The sequence below is a fragment of the Neltuma alba genome, unplaced genomic scaffold (assembly GCF_004799145.2).
Source record: "Neltuma alba isolate B1F8T4 unplaced genomic scaffold, ASM479914v2 tig00012694_pilon, whole genome shotgun sequence".
In the NCBI taxonomy this organism is placed as follows: domain Eukaryota; kingdom Viridiplantae; phylum Streptophyta; class Magnoliopsida; order Fabales; family Fabaceae; genus Neltuma; species Neltuma alba.
In genome coordinates this window covers 380369-403832 of record NW_021637121.1, presented here as the reverse complement: position 1 = coordinate 403832, position 23464 = coordinate 380369, and the positions used below count along the sequence as shown (strand labels likewise).

General features: G+C 34.0%; 3 protein-coding genes and 1 long non-coding RNA gene across 4 annotated transcripts; 2 read left to right on the top strand and 2 right to left on the bottom strand.

The window, feature by feature from the left end:
• Nucleotides 1–173: 173 nt before the first annotated feature.
• LOC114729964 (uncharacterized) lies at nt 174–4360 on the top strand. Its single transcript, XR_003738796.1, has 3 exons — nt 174–184; nt 2700–2832; nt 4062–4360. It is a non-coding gene; the product is annotated as an uncharacterized LOC114729964 (long non-coding RNA).
• Nucleotides 4361–4839: 479 nt separating this feature from the next.
• On the bottom strand, nt 4840–6864 carry LOC114729910 (protein PHLOEM PROTEIN 2-LIKE A10). Its single transcript, XM_028916933.1, has one exon. The coding sequence runs from the start codon at nt 6531–6533 to the stop codon at nt 5256–5258; it is 1278 nt and encodes a 425-aa protein (XP_028772766.1). The 5' UTR covers nt 6534–6864; the 3' UTR covers nt 4840–5255.
• Nucleotides 6865–8438: 1574 nt separating this feature from the next.
• LOC114729955 (LEAF RUST 10 DISEASE-RESISTANCE LOCUS RECEPTOR-LIKE PROTEIN KINASE-like 2.3) lies at nt 8439–21336 on the bottom strand. Its single transcript, XM_028916975.1, has 6 exons — nt 21281–21336; nt 19883–21129; nt 10901–11756; nt 10548–10586; nt 10068–10100; nt 8439–9926 (listed from the first exon to the last, which is right to left on the bottom strand). Exons 2-6 carry the CDS (start codon nt 21041–21043, stop codon nt 8656–8658), a joined length of 3360 nt encoding a protein of 1119 aa, XP_028772808.1. The 5' UTR covers nt 21044–21129; nt 21281–21336; the 3' UTR covers nt 8439–8655.
• Nucleotides 11816–14389, top strand: LOC114729908 (rust resistance kinase Lr10-like). Its single transcript, XM_028916932.1, has 3 exons — nt 11816–12702; nt 12961–12987; nt 13074–14389. Exons 1-3 carry the CDS (start codon nt 11916–11918, stop codon nt 14189–14191), a joined length of 1932 nt encoding a protein of 643 aa, XP_028772765.1. The 5' UTR covers nt 11816–11915; the 3' UTR covers nt 14192–14389.
• Nucleotides 21337–23464: the final 2128 nt, after the last annotated feature.

Sequence of the window (23464 nt, the reverse complement as noted above, 5' to 3'; positions counted from 1 at the left end):
CAATAATTGTACCTTATGAAGGAAAAGCGTGAGAGGACAACGGAGCCAATGACCTTTTCGCATTCTAAATGTATAATATAAGTATAAGAAGGAATAAAGGTAAAGGCGTAATTAATACAAGCAGGGAAACGCTAGGGTATTGGGAGCAGTCCCCACCCATGGACACCACCAAGCCACCAAAAGCGTAAGTGAGACGTCAACTTTACTCTCAATATTTTTTTTTATAATTTTTTTATATTAAAAAAGTTTCGATAAATTGGATTGCGCTTACTAGCATCAAGCTATTCCTCCAAACATCAAGAATACTTATATAGATGCACTTACTAATCACTCATCAACAAAACTCTCATTCTAACAACAGAATTTGAACCCATAACTTTTTTTTTTTAATGCTAAAATATAGGCATCCTTCTATTGGAGGTAATTCTATTTGATGTACTGTCGGACACTAAATGTGAGCACCTCTCTCAACGAGAATTCAAACCTTGGTTCGTCACGTTGTGAAGGATTAGTTCCTTTTGTTAGACTCAATCCCGTTGGTTGAACCCATAACTTTATATGTGATGAACCAATTCCTTACCACCTGACTCAACTTCTGTGGGCTTCTCTCAATAGTCAACCGCACTAACAATGCTCTCATCACTGCATGCGTGTAATACTCAGGAGTTTGGGTTAACCCGTATGACCCACTTACTCTAAGTGGGTTGGAATGAAGCGAAACAAAAACTGCAATGAAAATGAAATAATTGCATTTTGGGCTGCTTTACCTATGGGCTATATCCGCGGCCCTCGCTGCCCGCTTTCTTGCCGTTCACCTTCTCCCTTTTCTTATTTTTTGCCTTTTCACTTTTATCTAAACACTAAAGCTTTGTTTGGTTGGGGTTTTTTTTGAGGGGAGGGGAGGGGAGGGAGGATGTGTTTGGTAGGGAGGGGAGGAGGGGAGGGGAGTTAAAAAATTTGTCTTTTGTGCTCCTCTCCCAAACTGGGAGTTTTCGGAGGGGGAGAGAAATATTATAAGAATCTTAACAATATGTCTATGCTATTTTTGAATATTCCAGTGGTGCTCTCTTGATATTTTTTTGGTTCGCATGATTACCTCCGCATTCCCTTCTGCAGTTGCTCAGTTATACACACACACAAATATATATGCATATATGTTATATATTAATTAATATATTTAATATATATTATAATTATAAAATGACACTGTTAATATCATATATATTTTATTTCCTAATATGTGGGGGTATTATTATATAGTTAAGGTCTTGTCTTTTTTTCTCCCATTCGCTTTTCTAATATTATTACTTTTATTTCAAAATTTTTTTTATAAAAATATAAGTGAGGTAATTGGTTTTTTTGAAATTGATAAATTAGGAAATGATAATTTTGATATAAATATTGTAATAAAAAAAATAAATCAGTCTAAATATAGAGAAAATGGTATATTTGTCAATTTATAATCCCCTCCCATCCCCTCCCCTTGTGAACCAAACAAGAAATCTCCCCTTCCCTCCTCTCCCCTCCAACCAAACAAAACCCATGACTTCCCTTTCCCTCCCCTCTCCTTCCTTTAATTACCTCCTCTCCCCTTCTCTCCATTGAACCAAAAAGCTAAAACATGAAGAAAGAAAAATTGTATCAAAGAAATTTTTGTTAGTATTTAATTGCAAAATTACCTTTTTAATTTGTTGAGTCAACATTTTCTTTTAATGGAAGTAATGTTAGTAAAAATGAAGAACTGAAACTACACATTGTAAATTTAAGAGATTAAATTAAAATTTTATATAAAATTAAAAAGATAATTAATCTCTGGTTCCTTATAGTTTCATATGATTTTTAATTAGATTCTTATAAATTTTTTTCTTTTTTATCATATCTCTTTACATTCATGTGTTTTTAATTAGGTATCTCCATTTTATTTTCTTTTTATCAGGTCCTTATATTTTATTTATTTTTTAATTAGATCTTTTGTAGTTTAAAAAATTATTTATTGACTTTTTTCTTGAAAATTAATTTCATTTTTAAATTAATAATTATATAATTAGAGAAAATAATTAATATAATCATTTGGTAATTAAGAATTAATCAGAATAATAAATTACAATTAACTATAAATTATTTATAATTATATTCTAATTTTAGAAAATTTTATTATTATAATTTGAATTTTATAATCATAAAAATTAGAATTGAAGAATAAATAATATATATGTTTAACTAAAAATTTTAAAAAAATATTAACATAAGATTATTATAATAATTTATTTTATAGAATATTATTTATAAAATAAAAAATAAAAACTAGAAGAACTTAATTAAAAATAAGGTAAAATAATAAAGACCTGATAACAAGAAAAAAATTATAAAGACATGATTAAAAGCATGTGAAATCATAAGAACCTCATAAAAAAAAGTTATAAGAGCTTGATTAAAAATCTGTTGAAACTATAAGTATTTGCATATCAATTGTCACCAAATCTTTCACCATTTTAGTTACTTTATCATTTATGCTTTTTTTTAAATCTTTGGAAAAATTTTCAATTATGCAAAAGGGATTTATGTTGTATGGGTCATGGAGCTTTGACAGATTTAATTGATGTGGGCTTTTCACATCTGGCCCATCTTGGTCGGTGCCTTGCCTCCGTCTAGTTCTTTGCTTCTGTTCTGTCGACCTCGCTTCGCCTTTTGGTGGTGAGGGAAGGTAGATGATAGCTGAAAGCCTCGAGTCTCCAAGGTTGAGAACCAATACAAATCAAGCACGCCGTAAATTTTGATTATGTTCGGCAGAAGTAGATTTCTTTCTTTTCCGATGGTGATTGGAGCTGTCGTGTAAGACGTCTGTGCCTAATGTGCTCTCTTTTGATTTCTGGATTTTTAACCATCTTTTGCCCTCTCGTTGTATTAAATCACTAATATCAAGTCTATTGAATAAGTGCTAATTTCACATGCGGAAGTACAATTAGAGGTCATATCATTCATATTCGGTAAGCGCAAATGATGTCTTGGTTCTTGCTTTCATAACGTTGCTTGGTTGAACTTTCTGCATTTGATGATTTCTTGATTGATATTTGTATAGTCTTTGTGTTGATTCACCCAAATTGATTCTGATTGTTTGTGAAAGAACTTTACTTCTCGTCAATTGAGAAACTTGCTGACATTACAATATAATAAACGTATTTCGTTTGATTGAGTTCTATTTGTTGAAGATGATTATCTGCAATATTAGACGTGTATGCATTAGAATGATAACTTCGAAAATAACTACTTCCAAGAAGCGCTCTAGTGTGTTATTTAGTGTAACTTCAGCTAGGGTCTACTTTGTTGAAGCTTTGTGGTCAGTATGCTGCAAGCAATGCTCAACATAAAACTAGTGATACTGAAATAGGAAAACTAATTTTTACAACTTTAAAGCAGTCTGAGGTTTCAAACGAGGACTAGAGCTTTGCTGGAACAGAGGGATGAAGTGAATAATTTTGCTGACAAATTGCACCCAAGCTTTTAACATGGCTACTAGGTAATTTAATGGAAATCACCCAGTTTATGATGTACTAGAGGAAACTTGAAGCATTATTGATTGGAATTATCATGTCCAAATTAGATTCATGTATAGGGAAAAACAACTCTCATGCTGATATGTTGTCTAGGATATCTAGGAACACTGATTGTAATTTTTGTACCTTAAATCAAACAACATCTTGCTACAGGGAGGTGGTGAATGATGATGGGTTTGGAGAATTCCTATTTCGAGTCTTTATATTTTCATTTCTTGTGAATGATGTTTGCAATTACCATTCAAAAAGGGAGGCAAAATTCCAAATGAGAAAGCCTGAATTTAAGTTGAAAATTGTGGTTTTCCAGTTAGCTCCTGTCTGGTGCATCCTGTGCTGTACGGATATTTGGTTCTATTGATTCATTCTGTTTTAATTCCTTTGTTCTTGATATTACACTTCAAATCAGCCTAGCCTGCTTTAAGAATTTCAAATTTTTGAGGTGTTAATTTATATGCTTATATTCGAAGGTCTCATTGTTCTTTGGATGCTCGTGTGTGGTCTTTGCAGGATCGGTGTGGTTTCTGGTAAGGCAATATTTGGACCACCAATTGATGAGTATTGGAAAAAGAAGCTTCAGGAAGAAGCATCAGCAAAGGAGGAGGACTCAAGCTCCACTTAGCTCTCCATCGCATTAAGTCTTGCCATAATTGCTTTTTCATTGGACTGAAGTTGAAAAGTGGCAGACAACATTTTTATTTTGGGTTGTACTCCAAATAGTCAGTGCATCAGCTGTGCTATATGTGGTTGTTTTGGGACACAGCTTCAGTTTCTAGTCGCTAATTATCATGGAGGGACACCCCCCCCCCAAAAAAAAAAAAGAAACAAAATTCCCATTCTTTTCAAGCCTTTTTCTTTCTGCTAGTTTGAGTAACCTTTGTATTCCGCGTTTTAGACCTGAATAGTAAATCAAACTAGATACAGAATTTATATAAAATTCGTGATTATTAGCTATTACAATCAAGTTTTATTTGCGTTGATCTTTGCATTATTATTAAAGCTCATTTTCTTTCCTGAAGTGAAATGGCCATCCATGAAAGGAGGCTACCACTAAGCACCCAGAAGATTTCATGGATCACATATCAGCAGTCCACTTAGCTTCATCTTGACACTCGCTCTTAGTTGTTTATAAACGCAGTTCAAACCCCGACCCGAAGATGTACCGGCTTTATAAGTAGAAATGACTTTATGAAATACAACGTCTGATCCAAAATATCAGAGTTGGTTTACTACAAATTAGTTTTTATATGTAGGACCGGAGCTAGTATATATTATATGGAATGATATATTTACAGCAAGATTACTCTTTTAAGAATTTCTAGTCATTACAACTTCAAACAAGAAACACTTTTGAGTTATATATACAGAATAGTATATTTACAGCATGGTTACAATTCAAGAGTGTGTACTAGTCATTACACCATGAAACAATATGACTGTATAATTAATAGATGACGATTTTTCTCTAATGAAGTTATAGAAAACGCAGGAGACCGGCCCTTGAATGCCGAGGAAAGATTGTCGATACAATTGCACAGGACTCTTGACATCTATCTTCATTGTTAATTCTTTCAGTGACATGGAATTGACCATCATTCTTTGATATACAAAGAATCGCACTTGTTGCTGCATTTTCCCAGCATCATCTGAGTCCGAAATTCCATTCAAATCCACTTGATGAATGAAACATTTCTCATATATTACTTAAGCAGGAACCAAAGTCCAAGCGCCACCCATTAAGTGCAGGCACAAAGAGAGACATATTGTAATTATAACAGCGGATTTGGCTGCTACATATGTCACAATTTCTACTATTGTCTCATGCACAACATCTGCAAATCTTCTGATACAAGCGCAGAACTTCTCTAACACAAACTCCATGAAAGATCTAACCGTCTCAAATGACACCCTACCAGTCACATCAAGAATAAGCCTCCGATTGCTGGGAACAGCCAATGTAGAAGATACCTTGCCCATCCATCCACTCTCTTTTTCTTCATCTGAAACTTCTTTTAATTCAACAGATGTTGTTTCTTCATCTAAATTCTCATCTCTAGCTGGACTTGAACTTTCTTCAATAGGCAAATAATCAGTTGAACTTGAATTGGCATTTGGGTCCGAACTTGTTAGCACGTGGTGAGATGTTTTGACGAGTGTCTCTATGGCATTATTACAAACAGAAACCACCATGTCTCTCACTTTACTCTCATGCTTTGGATTAGTCAAGCCGGAGAAGAAATCATCATACGTGTTGATATGCATGGTCTTGTCAAGATAAACAGTAACTGCTGTACTTACAAATAGTTGGACGCAATTCCCAATTAGGTCCCTGCACTTTTCACTGCAAACCGCATCTACCCATCCTGGCAAAGGTTCAGATTCCAAATTGGAGGAGCTAAGATGTCTGACACTAATCGTATTGCTTAAACTTGAATCTGATTCTCCACTCGAATGCCCATTTGAATAGAAACCACGGACTAGGTTCCGAGCAAAGCTTCCAACAACTACAGAAACAAAGCCTGTCCCAGAGGGGGCAAACAGTTTATCCACTAACCGATCCACAAGACTTGAACTATGGCTGGTTTGATTATGATCGGTGTTATTCATAGAATGATAACTTCGCAAAACACCAAGAGTTAAGGCCTGTGTAACGTTGACCAAAGAATCTGAAAACTCACGTGACCGAGTGATTTTGGAAAGTTGCTTCAAGCTATTAGGCAATTGATCCGAATCAGACCACAGAAACTCTTTCATATCTCTCGAGACGACCCCTAGAGCTTCTGCCGATTCGGAGACTGCTTCGGAGATGGATATCAATGCTCCCAAAAGCTTTAAAAGTCTCTTCCTCTTGCGAGTAATTGAAGGCAAGTGATAAATTTTGAAAGCACCGTACCCAGTGAAGCCAAAAGCAGCAAGTAGAAAGAGCCACTTTTTTCTTTTACGGGCATAATCAAAACCCTTTTCGATGAATTGCAATTCCATGACCAGGAATTCCAACGAAACTCACAGATTGATAACTCCACCTTTTCCTCACATAAGTCGATAAATTCGTTCGTTCATTCATTCATTGAGATCACTTGCAAGAAATTGAAGCTTCAACGCTTTAATTGCTGAGCACCTCCTTCTTGCTGTGTTCCGATAAAACGGCGCGAAATCAGGCGGACAGTGAATGGGTTTAAGAATAGGTACAATGAACAAAGAACGTGAGGCTGGGCGGCGGAACAAGAGGGAGAGGAGAGAGAGGGAGAGATGAATGGAGAAGGGAAGGGGGTCAAGACTCCAAGGGCGTTGCAGAAGAAAACAGAGACGTCTCGTGTTTGCAAATTGGAATGGGAAGGGCAATTGTGAGCCTTCTATTCTTTGGCGGAGGCCATCACCCCAACCGTCACCGTCATCGTTCCACGCCACCACTCCAAATCTGTTTACCCCACCACACCCTGCTACTCCCCCTTTTTTTAAAAATAAATATTATCTGCTCTCATATATTTTCAAATTTCAACATAAAAGAATAAATTGTTAAAACGAAAAAAATAAAAATAAAATTAGACTTTCATAGGATATAATATAAATTACTTATTTTTTATTACCAAAATTTTAAAGTAGATAATATCTATAAAAATAAGTTACGGTTCCGTCATTTGAACTAAAATTGTTATGGCTTATTGTTTATAAAATACAGTAACTACACTATTTAAGGAATAGTTTATATTTTGAGTTGAAAATAAATTTGATTTTTTATTTTAGGCCACAATTAAATTTTGTAATTCAATGCACGGTACATAATATTATTAAAATAAAAGTGTTAATAAATTATTATTAAGCCATTATTTTACTGAAAATAAATATTAAGTTTTAATATATATTTTTTGAGAATATAATTTGATAATTAAAATAGATAATATACAATGTTTTTGTGAATAAAAAGTTTAGGTGAATTAGATCAAAGTTCACTCAAGCGAAAATATGTTTTTGTATTAAAAAAAGCACTTATAAAAATATTGACAAACTTTATTGACAATAAAATCTTCATCTCAAAAGTAACATTTCGATCCATGATTTTGTGAGTTATCGACCAAATTCTTATTAACGAGAATATTTTTTGCTGGCAGGGAGTGGATAATTTTTAGAAAAATTGTTATGAAGATTTAAAAAAGCAATATAATTACTAAAAAATTTTGATGACAACATAAAAGTTTGTAATGATAAGTTTCAAGATAGAAAATAATAATTATTTAATTATTATTGAAATTTACTTATAATTATTTTTTTCTTAGAACTTAATTATAATTCTTCCTAATTTTTATCTCTCTCAAAATGATGGTGAAAGGATCCAGTAGTTGATTCCCAACCCCACAAACAAATAATTCAACTTAATCTATTTCGGGATCATGGGCTTAGTGGAAGCAAAAGGATCATGTGACCAAGCGTGGAGCGGAACAAGCCGCCATATGGAATTGGGCTTGCAAATCAATAGGAGGAAAAGGCGTGGCCCATTTGTGTTATCTGCAAACAACAATGGATCCTTACAGTACCAAATAACTGAGACAGCAACATGTATAATCCAATCCATTATACGAAAAGCTTTCACATAACCAACGGGGATTGAGTCTAGTAATAGAAATTAGACCCTCACAACATGACGAATCAATGTTCGAATACCCGCTGAGAGAGGTACCCGCATTTAGTGCCCAACAGTACTTCGAATAGGATTACCTCTAATAAAAAGATACTTATGCTTTAGCGGAAAAAAAAAGTTTTCACATACTTGTATTAAAAAAAAAAAAAGAAAAAAAAAGAAAAAGCTTTCACATACTTTGGATCATTAAATATACGCGTCCGCTTTTCAAGGGCAAGCATGTCTCTTCCGATAAATGTAGTCCAATGATCAAGGCAGTAGCTAAAACATTTTTATCAATTTCCTCAAAAACATAATTATCCAGAAAGTTAGAGAAATGATTCTTCCTGAATACATCATATAATGTAAGAAATGAAAGCCTAAAATGCACCCATTTCTCATTATGTGCAACGCTCGGTTCTTATTCGTATTTAAGTCTCTCGTAATAAAGTCAATATATCACCAGTACTCTGCATATATTTTACAATGTTATATGGATCTCTCGTCTTCTTTACTTAAAAATGTAGTTGTTTCTTTAGGATTATTCTTCACTGGAGGCGGTGAACAGAAATGATCATCAACATCATTTGTTGGCGAATCTTGCTCTTGCTCCTCTCCTTCAAGCATCTCTACATCTTTGCTCGGTGAAGGATGATTGCTTGGCTTGAACCCCCATATTGGACTTGAAAGATCACTATCATCCCTTGCTGGTAAATCTTGTGGATAACCATAAGGCTTTTGAGGCAATTCTAAGTCTTGCTCATCTCTCTCAAGCATCTCCACAACCTTGGTCATTGAAGGACGATCACTAGGCTTGGTCTGAATGCACCACAGCCCAACGATCATCATTTTCCTTGCCACTTTCATTTCTTCCTCTGTTGTATCTGCTATGTCGATTTCATTTCCTTCGTTTAGTTGATCATATACCCAAAAGGGAAAGTAAAATTGACTAGATTCTTCAGTCAATGCACTCAAATTCTTCCTTCTACCAGCAATTTCCATCAATAGCTTCCCAAAACTATAAACATCGGCTTTGCAAGAGACTCCTCCTGCATTTCTGTAGAATAGTTCAGGAGCCATGTATCCTATAGTTCCCCCACCTGTTGTAAGAGGCACAATGCTATTATTTGTAGGATAGAGTCCAGCAAGGCCAAAATCAGAGACTTTTGGGATGAAGTTGTCATCAAGAAGGATGTTGGGCGGCTTTATATCAAAATGCAGAATTTGCACATCACACCCTTTGTGAAGATATTCAATACCACGAGCTACTCCAAGAGAAATGGCATACAATTGATGAAGATTCAAGGATTGATCATAATGATTAGGTTTAGACAGAATGTATTTGTCGAGAGATCCATTTTTCATGAATTCATATATAATAGCATGATTTGATCCTTCCACACAATAACCTATGAGTTGCACCACATTAACATGGTGGATTCTACCAACGGTAGCAACTTCGTTTATGAAATCCTGACCATTGGCTTTGGCATTATTCAACATCTTGACAGCCACGTCACGACCACTTCGAAGTTGTCCTTTGAAAACGGAGCCATAGCCTCCCTTCCCAAGTCTTACTTTAAACCCATTTGTCATCTTCTTGAGGTCATTGTAGGAGTACCTTATAGGGATGATGTTGTTCTCACTTTGCAGAAAATCTTCAATGTTGTCAAACACTGATAAATGTCTTCGTCGCCATTTATAGATCAACAGGCCAAGGAGAAATGGAGTCGCCAAAACAAATTTAGCTCCAATATAAGCTGTTAATGAAAATTTAAAAGAGAACATAGATAATTAGAACGTGTCCTTCGACTGAAACTCGTTTGCGCAGTCATTGCACTGTCTACTGCTCTTGCATTTGTAAAAATTGGATAATTAAGTTTGTTAAAGTCAAGAGATACCTAACACAGACAGAGCGAAGTATATCCTATAGTCTGCAAAACAAGATGAAAAAGTTGGTATTAGTTTCTCTTGCCAAAGGTCACTATGATTAAGGTGAGTTAGTGCCACATAGTAGGTTTGTCAAGTTTTATTAGTATGAATGAGTTCTTAGGACTAGCTATTCCTTCATAATAACTAGTAAACAACTATATATATATATCGTATAAGAAGAATAAAATAAAAACGACAACCAGTCAATAAAGATCATAGTAATTAAATGCATGGCACATAAAAATAATCTGTGAAGGGGGAAAAGTTGATATAGACAAATTTTTGACAGTATATTCATAAAATTATTTACATATATATATATAAGCAGTAGAAATTTTTGACTCTTTCTTTTTTTCTTTTTCGTGACATTTGTTGATACAGTGCAACTTGCAAGCATGTATCATTCAGGCTTAAACAAAAGCGTTAGAAGTTATCATGAGATGCCTTACTCAGGATGCTCCGAAGGATCATTTCAAAAATGCTATTCTCTGTTGCAATCACACCAGATAAACAAATGTATTAGTAAGGATATGTACTAGAATATTGTAAAATAACAAATTCAATAACAATAAAATGATATCCAAGGAAAAAAAACATATATTTCATATAACTAAGCAAAAGTTAAACGTACTATGGTTGTGAACTATTGATTATGCATAGCTAGGGTGCGAAGGTGCATATGCACAGTGCGTAGCGACTGATGAAACTAAAAGATCAAATATAGAAAAAAAATATAAAAAGCTCCAGTTTTGTAGAGTATATATGTATTGACAAATGGAATTAAATCGATTAATGGACTTACCCGAGTGACTTTTGAGCCAAGAAAGTTCAAAGCCATAAAGAAGCATATTGTGGATGTCCGTGCAGGACCAAGACTGGTTGTTCTTCAGAGCAGGCCACGATGTCATATACATCATTTCTATACGGCAATTGTCATCTAACGCCGCATACGCTACAATTCCCATCCCAACACAGGCATACAAATTCGATGAAGAAGAAGAAGAAGAAGCTACAGAGCCATTTGAAGTTTTGAAGCAAGGCGCTGTGTCCACAAAGCCAGGGGAATCTAGAGGGTGTTCACAACTTACGTATATCATCATCATACTTGTGTACAATTCATACCACAACAAATCTCCATTTTTGTTGGGTCCATCAATGGTGGAGGTATATGGATATGATTTGCTAAAGTTGTAGTCTGTCAAAGAATACTCAGGGAGGGAAGAGGAATCGAACTCCACAATATTAGCATCCCTTAATCGGATTGTGTAGTTCTCATAATCAATGGACAAAACACTGTATCTCCCAGATTGCCAGTACATTACCAGTTGGTTTTGCTCGCAAGAAAGGTTGTACCTTTGATCACCACACTGCTCTGGAGAGTCTTTTAGCCGAAAAGGGCTCCTAATGTTGTGATCTCCACACAGACTAGAACAGGTCTGCTGTCCATCTGATGCGTTGCAAGTTCTGCATAATGCCATAATCAGAAACAGAGCTACTGGTAATTGTGTTGATGAGGAAAACATGTCCCTTATCATGAAGATCCCAAAATGAAGAGTAATTAGTAATCTCAACTCCTGAAAGACATATAAAAGTCCTTCCAAACATGTATTTCGTATAATCAAGAATTTGCCTAGAAAATCTTCCTTTTGACCGTTTGGCTGCACTATAAAAAATTAACAAACGTGTGTGTATTGACACCACATGTTTCTTATCATCGAGAGGTTTCTAGAAATTCTTTTGAAGTTGACGCTTAACACCTTGACAGGGCTACCAATACTTCACAAAAGTGAGAGTTTATTGACGTGAGCAGGTACATTATGAAGGACACGCTTGAAAGACATACTCTTTTGGAAAAATCTCTTGGTTTTGTATATGAGATGAGATTAGGAACTTACTATCTCATCTTGCTACTTGGGGAAGGCCAGGACATGGAAACTTCACTTATAAACTCCTTCTTCTCTGTATGCTTGTTGCTAACTCTTAGGTTTTCAGAGTCTGTAGGAAGCTGGAATAGCTGTCCAGAACCTGAAACAACATGCGGAAACCTTCCTGTTCGGTTTCCTTTCCGAGTAATAGGACGCCAACCAGCACAGTGCGGCTATCCTGGGTTTGATTTACAATGTTCTTCTGCCAATCACGCTATTCTTGAGCTTCCTGGATCAGTCCATTTCAATGTCAAACATATTGATTACAAATTTCAAACCATTCAACTATATGCTTCTGGTTGCCTTTCAAGGCATTTACGTAACTTCACTCTTCTTCCTTCCCCTTTCAAGTTCACCGACCGGAATCTTGCTGACTTTACAATTTTCAATTGCTCGTCACCAAGAGATGGAGCACTTATTTCAACTTGCCTCAGTAGCTCTACTTACCAAGTATATGCCGTTTCATCCTATAGTCTGATTCGTGGACTTCCCTTGTTATTTTGCAGCAAAATATTTAACATTTCATTTGTTCCGCCTGAAATTTTTAATGTTGAGAACACTCTTCATTTGATGTGGTCTAATCCATTGTGCAAACATTGTGAATCAAATGGAGCAATATGTGGATTCAACAATGGTAATAGAGGCAATGATACTACATGTTTCAAGGATCCTCACCGTGGTAATATGAAACTCTTGCCTCAAAACTTGCTTTACTTTTTGCATATATCTATATGGCAAATCATTTAGATAAACCGAACATAGCATTTGTCCGTGAATATAGGTATCAGTTCTAATACACGTAGAAAATAACATGAACGTATATATTCATTTCTTGTCTCTTGCAAATACCAGTGTTCTTTAAGAGATAAGGCATGGCTTCTTTGAAATGCTTATATCAGTATGCTTATCTGACCAATCATGTTAATTTCTTTTGCAGGTTCATCAAACAAATTTGTAATTACAGGTTAACTTCCCAAATGAACTATGTATATTCTGCTGAAGGTAAATCATACTTTTTGAGACTAAATATCCGAGTTATCATATGTGTAGGATCAATCATGGGTTCACTTCTATTGGTGATTATTTTAGTTGCAATTCTTTATATCCGCAACTCTTACAAATCACGGAAAGAAAACCAAGCCATAATTGAGAAGTTTTTGAAAGATTATAGAGCTCTCAAGCCCACAAGATATTCTTATGCTGAAATCAAGAGGATTACCAATAAATTTGAAGTCAAGTTAGGGGAAGGACCTTACGGTAGTGTGTTCAAAGGAAACATTTCATCTGATTTCAAAGTTGCAGTGAAGATTCTCAATAATTCGAAAGGCAATGGTGAAGAGTTCATCACTGAAGTTGGAACAATGGGCAAAATCCATCATGTCAACATTATTCGCTTAATGGGCTTCTGTGCTGACGGCTTTAGAAGAGCGTTGGTTTATGAATACTTTCCATATGGTTCATTACAAAATTTCATAAATTCATCAGATAATAGGCAAAACTTTATTGGTTGGAAAAAGCTCCATGGTATAGCTTTAGGTATAGCCAAAGGAATTGAGTACCTTCATCAAGGGTGTAAGCAACGCATACTTCATTTTGACATCAAACCTGGTAATGTTTTATTGGATGATGACTTCACTCCAAAAATATGTGATTCCGGGTTGGTCAAGTTGTGCTTCAAAGGTCGAAGTATAGTGTCAATGACTCATGTTAGAGGAGCATTGGGTTACATAGCTCTAGAAGTTTTCTCACGAAATTTTGGAAATGTGTCTCATAAAGTAGATGTTTATAGTTTTGGGATGTTGCTGCTTGAATTAACAGGGGGAAGAAGGATCACCCATGACACAAAAGAAAATGCTCCCCACATTTACTATCCCAAATGGATCTATAATATTTTAGAAGAAAGGGAGGATGTAAGGATTCATATTGAGGAAGAAGGTGATGCTAAAATTGCAGAAAAGTTGGGAATAGTGGGATTGTGGTGCACTCAGTGGCATCCTGTGGATCGACCATCAATGCAAGTAGTGGTTCAAATGTTAGAAAGAGAAGGAGATAAATTACCAATACCTCCGAATCCTTTTAATGTTGAAGGCATGTCAACAAGAAAAAGGGCCAGCGTGCCCACAAGAAGTCAGATGCAAGGATTAGAAATAATCCAAGAAGTAGATTGAGGACAGTCAATAATGATAAAATATTGACTGGTTTGGTACATTTGGAGGTTAGCCTTTTGTTGTGTGTTGTTCTGTCATTGTTTGCGTAAATGTTTGAGCCTACATGTTCTGTCAATGTTTATTCTCTTCATGAGTAATCTATGCCGTAATATTGGTATGATCAACTAAGGGGGAAAATATATCATTCATTCTTAATTAGCATGTTTTTCATCTATGAATACCAGATAAAGCTTTCATGCAGGTTTGCTGCAAAAGGTTTCTATAATGCACTTGAAGTATCAACATAAACATCAGTTCTCAATCAAATTCTCCTCCTTTAATTTGCATATTTTCCGATCACATAGGGATAAAGAAGTAGCAACATATATAGAGAACAATATAAGGAGGATACAATTCCCGTTGACATTCCATACATATATGAATACATACACACACCTGCTTGTTTTTAGTACCTGAAGTATGTGTTTAATAAAAATTAAGGACACAAACTAGAAACGTTTGGGTATCAGACTTAGGTTCAAAATATATTAGCTCTGTAGCAGAGCATAGGAAATTAAATTGATATTTTCTCTGATCCTAAATATAAAAGTTAGTTTACAAATTTGGAGATATTAAAAAAATTAATAAAGTTGGTTATTTGTTACAAATATATATTAGTCTCCCTAAACTATGGTTTTCAATGTGTATTAGATGGTTGGAATTATTCCTTAGTGAGAGCCTTTACAATTAATAGAGATATTTTGGAAAAAGATAAGAGACTAAGTGAATTGAATTCTTATATGTAGGATTAAATTCAACTCTTAATTAGCTCTTATATTAAGGACTAAGATTTTTTTCATTTACGGGGAAAAGGAAGAAAACGTATAGGTGAGTTAGATTTTGAGAATTGTGAGTCTGAGGCAAATCAAAAGACTCAGGATGTGTTTTTACAAAAATATATAAATTGTTCATCAATATTGAAGTGCCAAATTAAACTGAATGAAGAATAATTGAAGCTTCCGAGAAAGTTTCCAAGACAATGAGATTAGATACGAATTTCGAAGATGCGGTTGCTACGGCTTACACGTGGTCAACCAAAGGAACATCCTTATCTTCCATCCATGGTTCCACCGATATCAATTATTTTTAACTTGGTCATCACTATTTATAGCTATGACTAAAGCCAAAGGCTAAGCGTGTATGGCTAAGCCAAGAAACCCTCAGTAGGCCTTGATTTCTTGATCGGACCAATAGAGACTTAGTCTAGCTATGACCAGAGGCTTATTACAAATGAAAACAGTTTACTTCAGACTTTGATGAGTTTCCAGGAAACTGAGACACAGTCAGAAAAATTCAATAACGTGCCTGCAAGGGTGGAAATTTGTGAGTATGAAAGCAGACCCCTCCCCAACCACTTGTCTCGCATTAGATATTTTAGACTTTGACATGTCTTTACCACAAAAATGTATTTATGAATGAAAAGCTTGTCTATCCAACTTGAATAATTTTCAACCCATTTTTATGGCGCAAATTCTATAAATGACTTATCAGAATCAATATTCAGGAAACTGAGACACACTCAGAAAAATTCAATAACGTGCCTGCAAGGGTGGAAAATTGTGAGTATGAAAGCAGACCCTTCACCCAACCACTTGTCTAGCATTAAATATTTTAGACTTTGACATGTCTTTCCCACAAAAATGTATTTATGAATGAAAAGCTTGTCTATCCAACTTGAATAATTTTCAACCCATTTTTATGGCGCAAATTCTATAAATGACTTATCAGAATCAATATTGCTTTTTCAATAAATAAGTAAATGAAGAAGTCACGTAGTTGTACATATTTAATAAGTTCGTGATTTGAACACTAAGCACTCATAAAAATGTTTTATTCTTATCAATGATTTCTTTTCTCAAACGGAAAATCAAGCCCTGAAACTCTACTGCAGAATTGAAGCTACCACATCAATTTGACTGTATTAGTTTAGGGTGGAAAAAAGGGGTCATAATTGAAGCTACAAATCTCAAAGTAGAATGATTCGATTCCAAATTTATATTTGAACTACATATTCAATGGTCCAAATAAATAATAAGTTTCTTGGTAAAAAAAAAACAATAAGTTTGAATATATTTTTTGGAGAATAAACTTTCATAATTAAAATAGATACAGGCACGTACAGGATTGGTCCTAATATGTCCAGGCACGTCCTCACAATTTTTACTGTAAGACTTATTTAACTAATTTGATTAGATTAAGAAAGGTAGTTAGGTAAGTTAATTATAAGAAATATTGCATGTTTTTCTTAAAATGTCATAATCATCTTTCTTAATATCCTCTCTCCTTCTTCTATTTGATTATGGTTGAGAGGTTATCAATAGGATAATTTAAAAAAATTTATAAATATAAAAAATAGGTCTTATTAGAGCCAAGCTCAAATCAATAATTAGTTCATACATCAAAGATCATAAGAATATAAAATTTTTTTGTAAACAAAAGTTTAGACAAGTAGGATTTCGACGTTTCAATAATGTCAAGGCATTTTTTTGGGCTTACAAAGCACTTATAGAAATTTTTATAGATGATTTATCAACCAAGTCTGATTCTTACATGAAAATGCACCCATGACTTTGTGAGTTACTACCTCCTAGCTTTTGTACTCTTTCGTTACTTAATATACAACCTAATTGGAGAGTTGATATTATTCTATATATAAGATATATTTAATATACTTATCAATTCTTTCTTAAATTAACCTTATTAATATTTTTATAATAATTATTAAGTAGGAGAGGAAGGAAGAAAATTAAGAAAGATGCTTAAGTTGTTTTTAAAAAAATCACACTAACTAATTTAACCAATATCCCTAATCTACTCAAATTAATTAATTAGATTCATATATTAAGGACAGGATAAGTATAAGATTTAATTTCTAGTTCAATAATGATCGAATGTAATATTAAATTATAGAAAAAAACTTTGATCAAGTTTTTAAGACAGATAGTCATATATGATTGAAAGATTTGATATAATAAATATGATAAACTTACATAAGTATTGTTCTAAACTAAATTCTTATTCGCAAGAAGAGTTTTTGTTGCCTGGGTAGACAGTATATAATTTTCACGTCTTTAAAGAAAAGGACCTAGTGATTCGGACCTTTGGTTCATTCCCACTCAATCTATTTCGGTATAATGGGCTTGGGGGAAGTAAAAGCAATGCAAACCATGACAAAATTTCTTTTTTTTTTTTTTTAGCTAAAGTATAAGTATCTTCTTATTGGAGGCAATCCTATTTGAGACACTATCCGGTACTAAATGTGGATACTTCTCCCGATAGGGATTCGAACCTTGATTCGTCACGTTATGAGAAACTAGCCCCTTCCGCTAGACCCAATCCCATTGGTCAAACCATGACAAAACTATTTTCAATACAAGTCATCTGCTATGAAGCGGGAAACAAGCCGCTACATGGGAATTGGGCTTGCCAAACAATAAGAGCAAGAAACGTGACCTATTTGTTTGATCAACTACACAAATTTTCTAATAAAAGGATACCTAAACATAATTAAAAAAATCATTTACCCGTGTTATATAATTTTGTGTTATATTAGGCCATTTATATCTTACTTTTTCAATAGCAAAAATTACAAAAAAATCATAAAAATTACAAAATCGTAAATTAGGATTCATTATAAGATTTGTATAGGTTTTTATACTTTGACAAAATACTTTATTTGTAATTTTTCAATCTTCATAATTTTTTTTTGTTGCAATTTTCCCTTTTTAATATACAGAATCTATTAGCCAACTGTCTCAAAAAAGACAGTAATTGCGCACACAAAAATAGAGGACACTTTCACCAATCCCTTTAATAGATATATGCAGCATTTCATGAATTCATCGTATAGTAATTAAACACATGATCGGATAGAAAAATCCTCAAGAAAGGGCTTCACTCATTGCTCAGCAAGTATAATATTTTCATCAAGATAAGTATGGATTGTGCATGGTCATTTTTTACTTCCAACGTTATTTTGGTCATCCACCATTCAACGCTAAAAATATTACTCCACTTAGTCAAAAATATAAGACTCATTATTTAGGACAGGAGGAGTAGTATATAATCAATCGAAATTATATCTCAAACTAATGTTGCCAGAATCAAATTGAATAAGAAACCAGTTATATATATATAAATATAAATATTGCCTTCGCTAATTAATATAAGCCTCAATTGACTAATTTGAAAAAATTAAAAAAATGACTGAATAACTTAATTGTAGTAATTACATAATCTTTCTGAAATACTTATGTGTATTAAGAAAATGACTGAAAAATTAAGAAAAATTAATTTTGAAAAACACAATAAATATAGATATTTTAAAGTAATTTAGTAACTTTTTTGATCTTCTCAGATTAGTTAACTGAATCTTATATTAAGAACTAAAGTAGTGTGTTCGTGTGTGTATATGATTCAGAACAATTAAAAACCGGCTAAAAGTGAATTTGGGAAGAATTAGTCAAAATTATTTTTTAGTTTTTATTTTTAATTTCACAAGTTATGTTACTTTTTGGCTTTTATTTGTCTTTGGGTTAGGTTTTTTAAGTGTATATTTGATGATGATTCATTGGTGGTTTTAGTTTATCATGAAAGCATGTGCCGATTTGATCGGACAATTAACTGGTTATATATGATGATTTTTTTGGTGATTTCTAATTGACAATAAATATTATTATTTTCATGTTGACATGATTGACCCTAAATTTGTCATGTATAGTAAGAATATTAATAAATAATATCTAAGATATCTCTTTATTTTTATACATATTCTTGAAAGTATATCAGTTTATTTATCGTTCAACTATTAAATCTTGAACTGTCCGATTATGAAAACATTGTCTCATCAGATGGACAAAAGTACAATGTTATTAGCAACCGTCGAAGGGACAAAAAGTCCCCATTACATCAAAATTCGTCTGAGAAAATTCTGAACATATAATAAGATGTTAGTCTTGGCATAATGCTGCTACACGTACTAGCCATTTAGGAGGGTTGCAGGGGCAAAGATCACGAGAGGAGAAAGCTAGACAAGAGGTTAGAATTCATATTGACGCGAAGAGAAGATTCTAAAATTGCCAAATGAAAATAGAGAACTAGGAAAAGTATTACTTAAGTGCATCCAAAGTTATGCTATATATAGATCAACTATCATTCTGTATCAATGGAAGCTTGTGGTTCAAATCCTTTTGCTTCTTTATAAAAAGTGTATGTGTTATCTACCAGGAAAGACGGATCCTGACACTACCAAATAACTGAGAGGGCAAAATATATACCATTATATGAAAAGCTTTCACATACTTTGGATCATTAAATATGTGTCCCCTATTCGAGCATGTCTCTTCTGATAAATGTAGTCCTAGGACCAAGGCAGTAGGTAAAACATTTTTATCAATTTCCTCAAAAACATAACTATCCAGAAAGACATGATGCTTCTTCCTTACTGTATCACATGATATGAGAAATGGAAGCCTAACATGCATCCATTTCTCAGGTCGATACAACCCCCACTTCTTATTCATATTTAAGAGTATCTCGTAATAAAAATATATATATCAAGGTCATTAGTACTCAACATACATATGTACAATGCTATATTGATCTCTCATCATCTTTAGCTAAAAATGAGGTTGTCTCTTTAGGATTATTCACTGAAGGATCAGAGGATTTAGGCGTTGAACGTAAATGAGCACTAACATCAATTGTTGGTGAATCTTGTGCATATAGAAAAGACTGCTGAGGCAATACTGACTCTTGCTCCCCTGCTTCAAGAGCCTTTTCCATCGAAGGATGATTGCTTGATGAGTTGGATCGTCGTGTTGAATATGCAATATCATCCCTTACTGGTAACTCTTCTGGATATAGATAAGGCTTTTGAGGCAATTCCAAGTCTTGCTCGTCTCCCTCAAGCATCTCCATAACTCTGTTCATTGAAGGACGGTCGCTAGGCTTGGTTTGAATGCACCACAACCCAACGATCAGCATTTTCCTTGCCACTTTCATTTCTTCCTCTGTTGCATCTGCTATGGTAATTTCATTCCCTTCATTTAACTGATCATGAGCCCAAAAAGGAAAATAAAATTGACTTGATTTCTCAGCCAACGCATTCAGATTCTTCCTTCTACCAGCCATCTCCATTAATAACATCCCAAAGCTATACACATCAGCTTTATAGGAGACTCCACCTACATTTTGGTAGAAGAGCTCAGGAGCCATGTATCCTATGGTTCCTCTTGCTGCTGTAAGAGACACAATACTATCATTTGTAGGATAGAGTTTAGCAAGCCCAAAATCAGAAACCTTTGGGGTGAAGTTGTCATCAAGAAGGATGTTGTGCGGCTTTATATCAAAATGCAGAATTTGCATATCACACCCGTTGTGAAGATATTCAATACCACGAGCTACTCCTAGAGAAATGGCATACAATTGATGAAGATTCAAGGATTGCTCATTGTGATTAGGTTTACAGAGAATGTATTTGTCAAGAGACCCATTCTTCATGAACTCATACACAAGAGCACGCTTTGATCCTTCCACACAATAACCAATGAGTTGCACAACATTAACATGGTGGATTCTACCAAGTGTTGCAACCTCGTTGATGAAATCCTGACCATTGGCTTCAGCCTTATCCAACATCTTGACAGCTACATCACGACGACTTCGAAGTTGTCCTTTGAAAACAGAGCCATAGCCTCCTTTCCCAAGTCTTATTTTAAACCCTTTTGTCATCTTTTTGATTTTTCTATAGGAGTACCTTATAGGGATGATGTTGTTGTCGCTTTGCAGAAAATCTTCAATGCTTTCATACATAGATAAATGCCTTCGTCGCCATTTATAGATCAGAAGGGCAACGAAAAATGGAGCCCCCAACACAAATTTGGCCCCCGCATAAAGAGCTGTCAATGAAAATTTAAAATAGAAGATAAATAATTAGAATGTGCCTTTTAACTGCAACTAGTATTGAATTTCTATTGTTTGGTCACCCATTGAACTGTCTACTCTTGTACTCTTAAAATTTGGATTAGTTTGTTTTAAGTCAAGGGATACCTAACACGAATAGGGTGTTCGTCCACTGCAACAAGTCTGCAAAACAGAGGAGACAAAAATTGATATCAGTTTCTCTTGTGAGAAAGCACTGTGGTAGATGTGAAAATACTTAGTGCCACATCGGATAGGATGTCGTTATATTAGTATGGTGGTGGGTTCTTGGCACTAGCTATTACTTCACAACCTATATATGCACAATTATTTATACATCGTATCAGAAAAATAAAATAAATATACACTATCATCATAAAGATTATAGTAATTGAATGAATAGCTAGTAAAAAAATCATTTGTAAACGGGAAAAAGATTGCGGGACAAATTTTTGACAGTAAGTTCATAAAAATTTACATACAAACAGTAGAAATGGAGCCCCCAAGACAAATTTACCTCCAGCATAAATAGCTGTAGATGAAAATTCAAGAGAGAACATAGGTAATTAATTAGAATGTGCCTTTCGACGGAAACTAGTATAGGTTGGAATTTCTATTGTTTGGTCAGTCATTGCACTGTCTACTCTTCTACTCTTAAAAATTAGATAAGTTTGTTAAAGTCAAGGGATACCGAACGTTATCATAGCGTAGAGGTATGAGTAGAGGTATGACCAAATGTCTGCAAAACAGAGAAAACAAAAAGTGATATCAGTTCCTCTTGCGAGAAAGTACCATGATTAATGTGAATATAGCTTGTGCATCAGCATAGTATTAGCCTATTAGGAGAAGGGCTTATGTATAAATTTCGCACCGAAAGTTATTCAAAACTAATATTGACTATTAAAGTATTAATATTTACCATTAACATTTTTAATGATAAGAAACAATATTGCTTCATTTTAATACTTATAGGAAACTTTGAACGCGAAAAACCTATGGGACACTACTATTGTTCCTGAATGAAAACTTTCGAAACGCATTTATACCTTAACCCTAAGGAGGAAGTACAAACTACATTTATAATGTATAACTGCAAAATAACCAATATTAATTTATTATTTATAGATATATTTGTTGAATAATTTTTTTAAATCTTAATTATTGGAGGTAATTAATTATTTGTCTCATCCTAGCCACATGATACCTCAATGCCACATTAAATTCCGATTAATCAAGTTGAGCTGAGAAGGACCAGAACAAACACCTCTAACTGAGCTTCACACTCATTGCTACTTAGAATAATGAAGCAAAATAGTGAGAGTCAATCTTAAGTGGTAGGTGCAATTAGTGGTATTTACGGGACGGGACGAGACCGGGACTGTGATGAAGTTGTTACATTAGTATGAAAGTGAGCTCTTGACACTAGCTATTCCTTCGCAAGCTATAAACAATTATTTATGTACCGTATAAGAAACGTAAAATAAAAATACACTATCATTCAATAAAGATTATATTAAAATGAACTAATAAGATGTTGGTTGAGATAGCAAATATCTCATCCTTGTAAGAACAAGGTTACAAGTTCGAATCTCATGAAGCATATTTGTTGAGAGGCTTTAACTTTAATACCCCCAATTCGATAAAGAGTCAAATCTAAAATAATTTGGAGAGACTCTGAGTTTACGCAAAATATAGTAAAATGAATAGCTCATGAAAGTAATCTCTGAAGGGGAAAAGGGTTGATGTAGGACAAATTTGAAAGTAAATTCATAAAAAAAATTTATATTTAAGCAGTAGAAATTTATGACTTTTTTCAAAGAGATTAATTCTTTGATCCAGCGCAATTTCCATGCATGGAACCAAAAACGTTATGGGTTATCATGAGATGCTTACATGCGATAGGCCAACAGATCCGTTCAAATTTGCTCCATCCTACTGATGTTACACCAGATACACGAATGCATTAGTAGGGGTATGTGGTAGAATATTGTAAAATAAAAAAAATTCACTCACAATAAAATGATATCCAAGGTAAACAAAAAGAAAAAAAAGTTATATATTCCTCATAACTAAGAAAATATTAAATGTATGATGGCCGTCACATAGAGGTGATACACTGATACGTATTTAGTTGACATATCACAGATGATTTGTCTTAGAAATTAAGAAAAATAATTGACAAAAAATAAATAAAAGAAGGAGAATACTAGAGAATAACATGAGTTTTCGGTGGACAGTCAAGTGCCAGCGTGCTAATCATTATATCCTTGTGATCGAGGATCACTTTTTCTCCTACACAATGAAAAACTATGA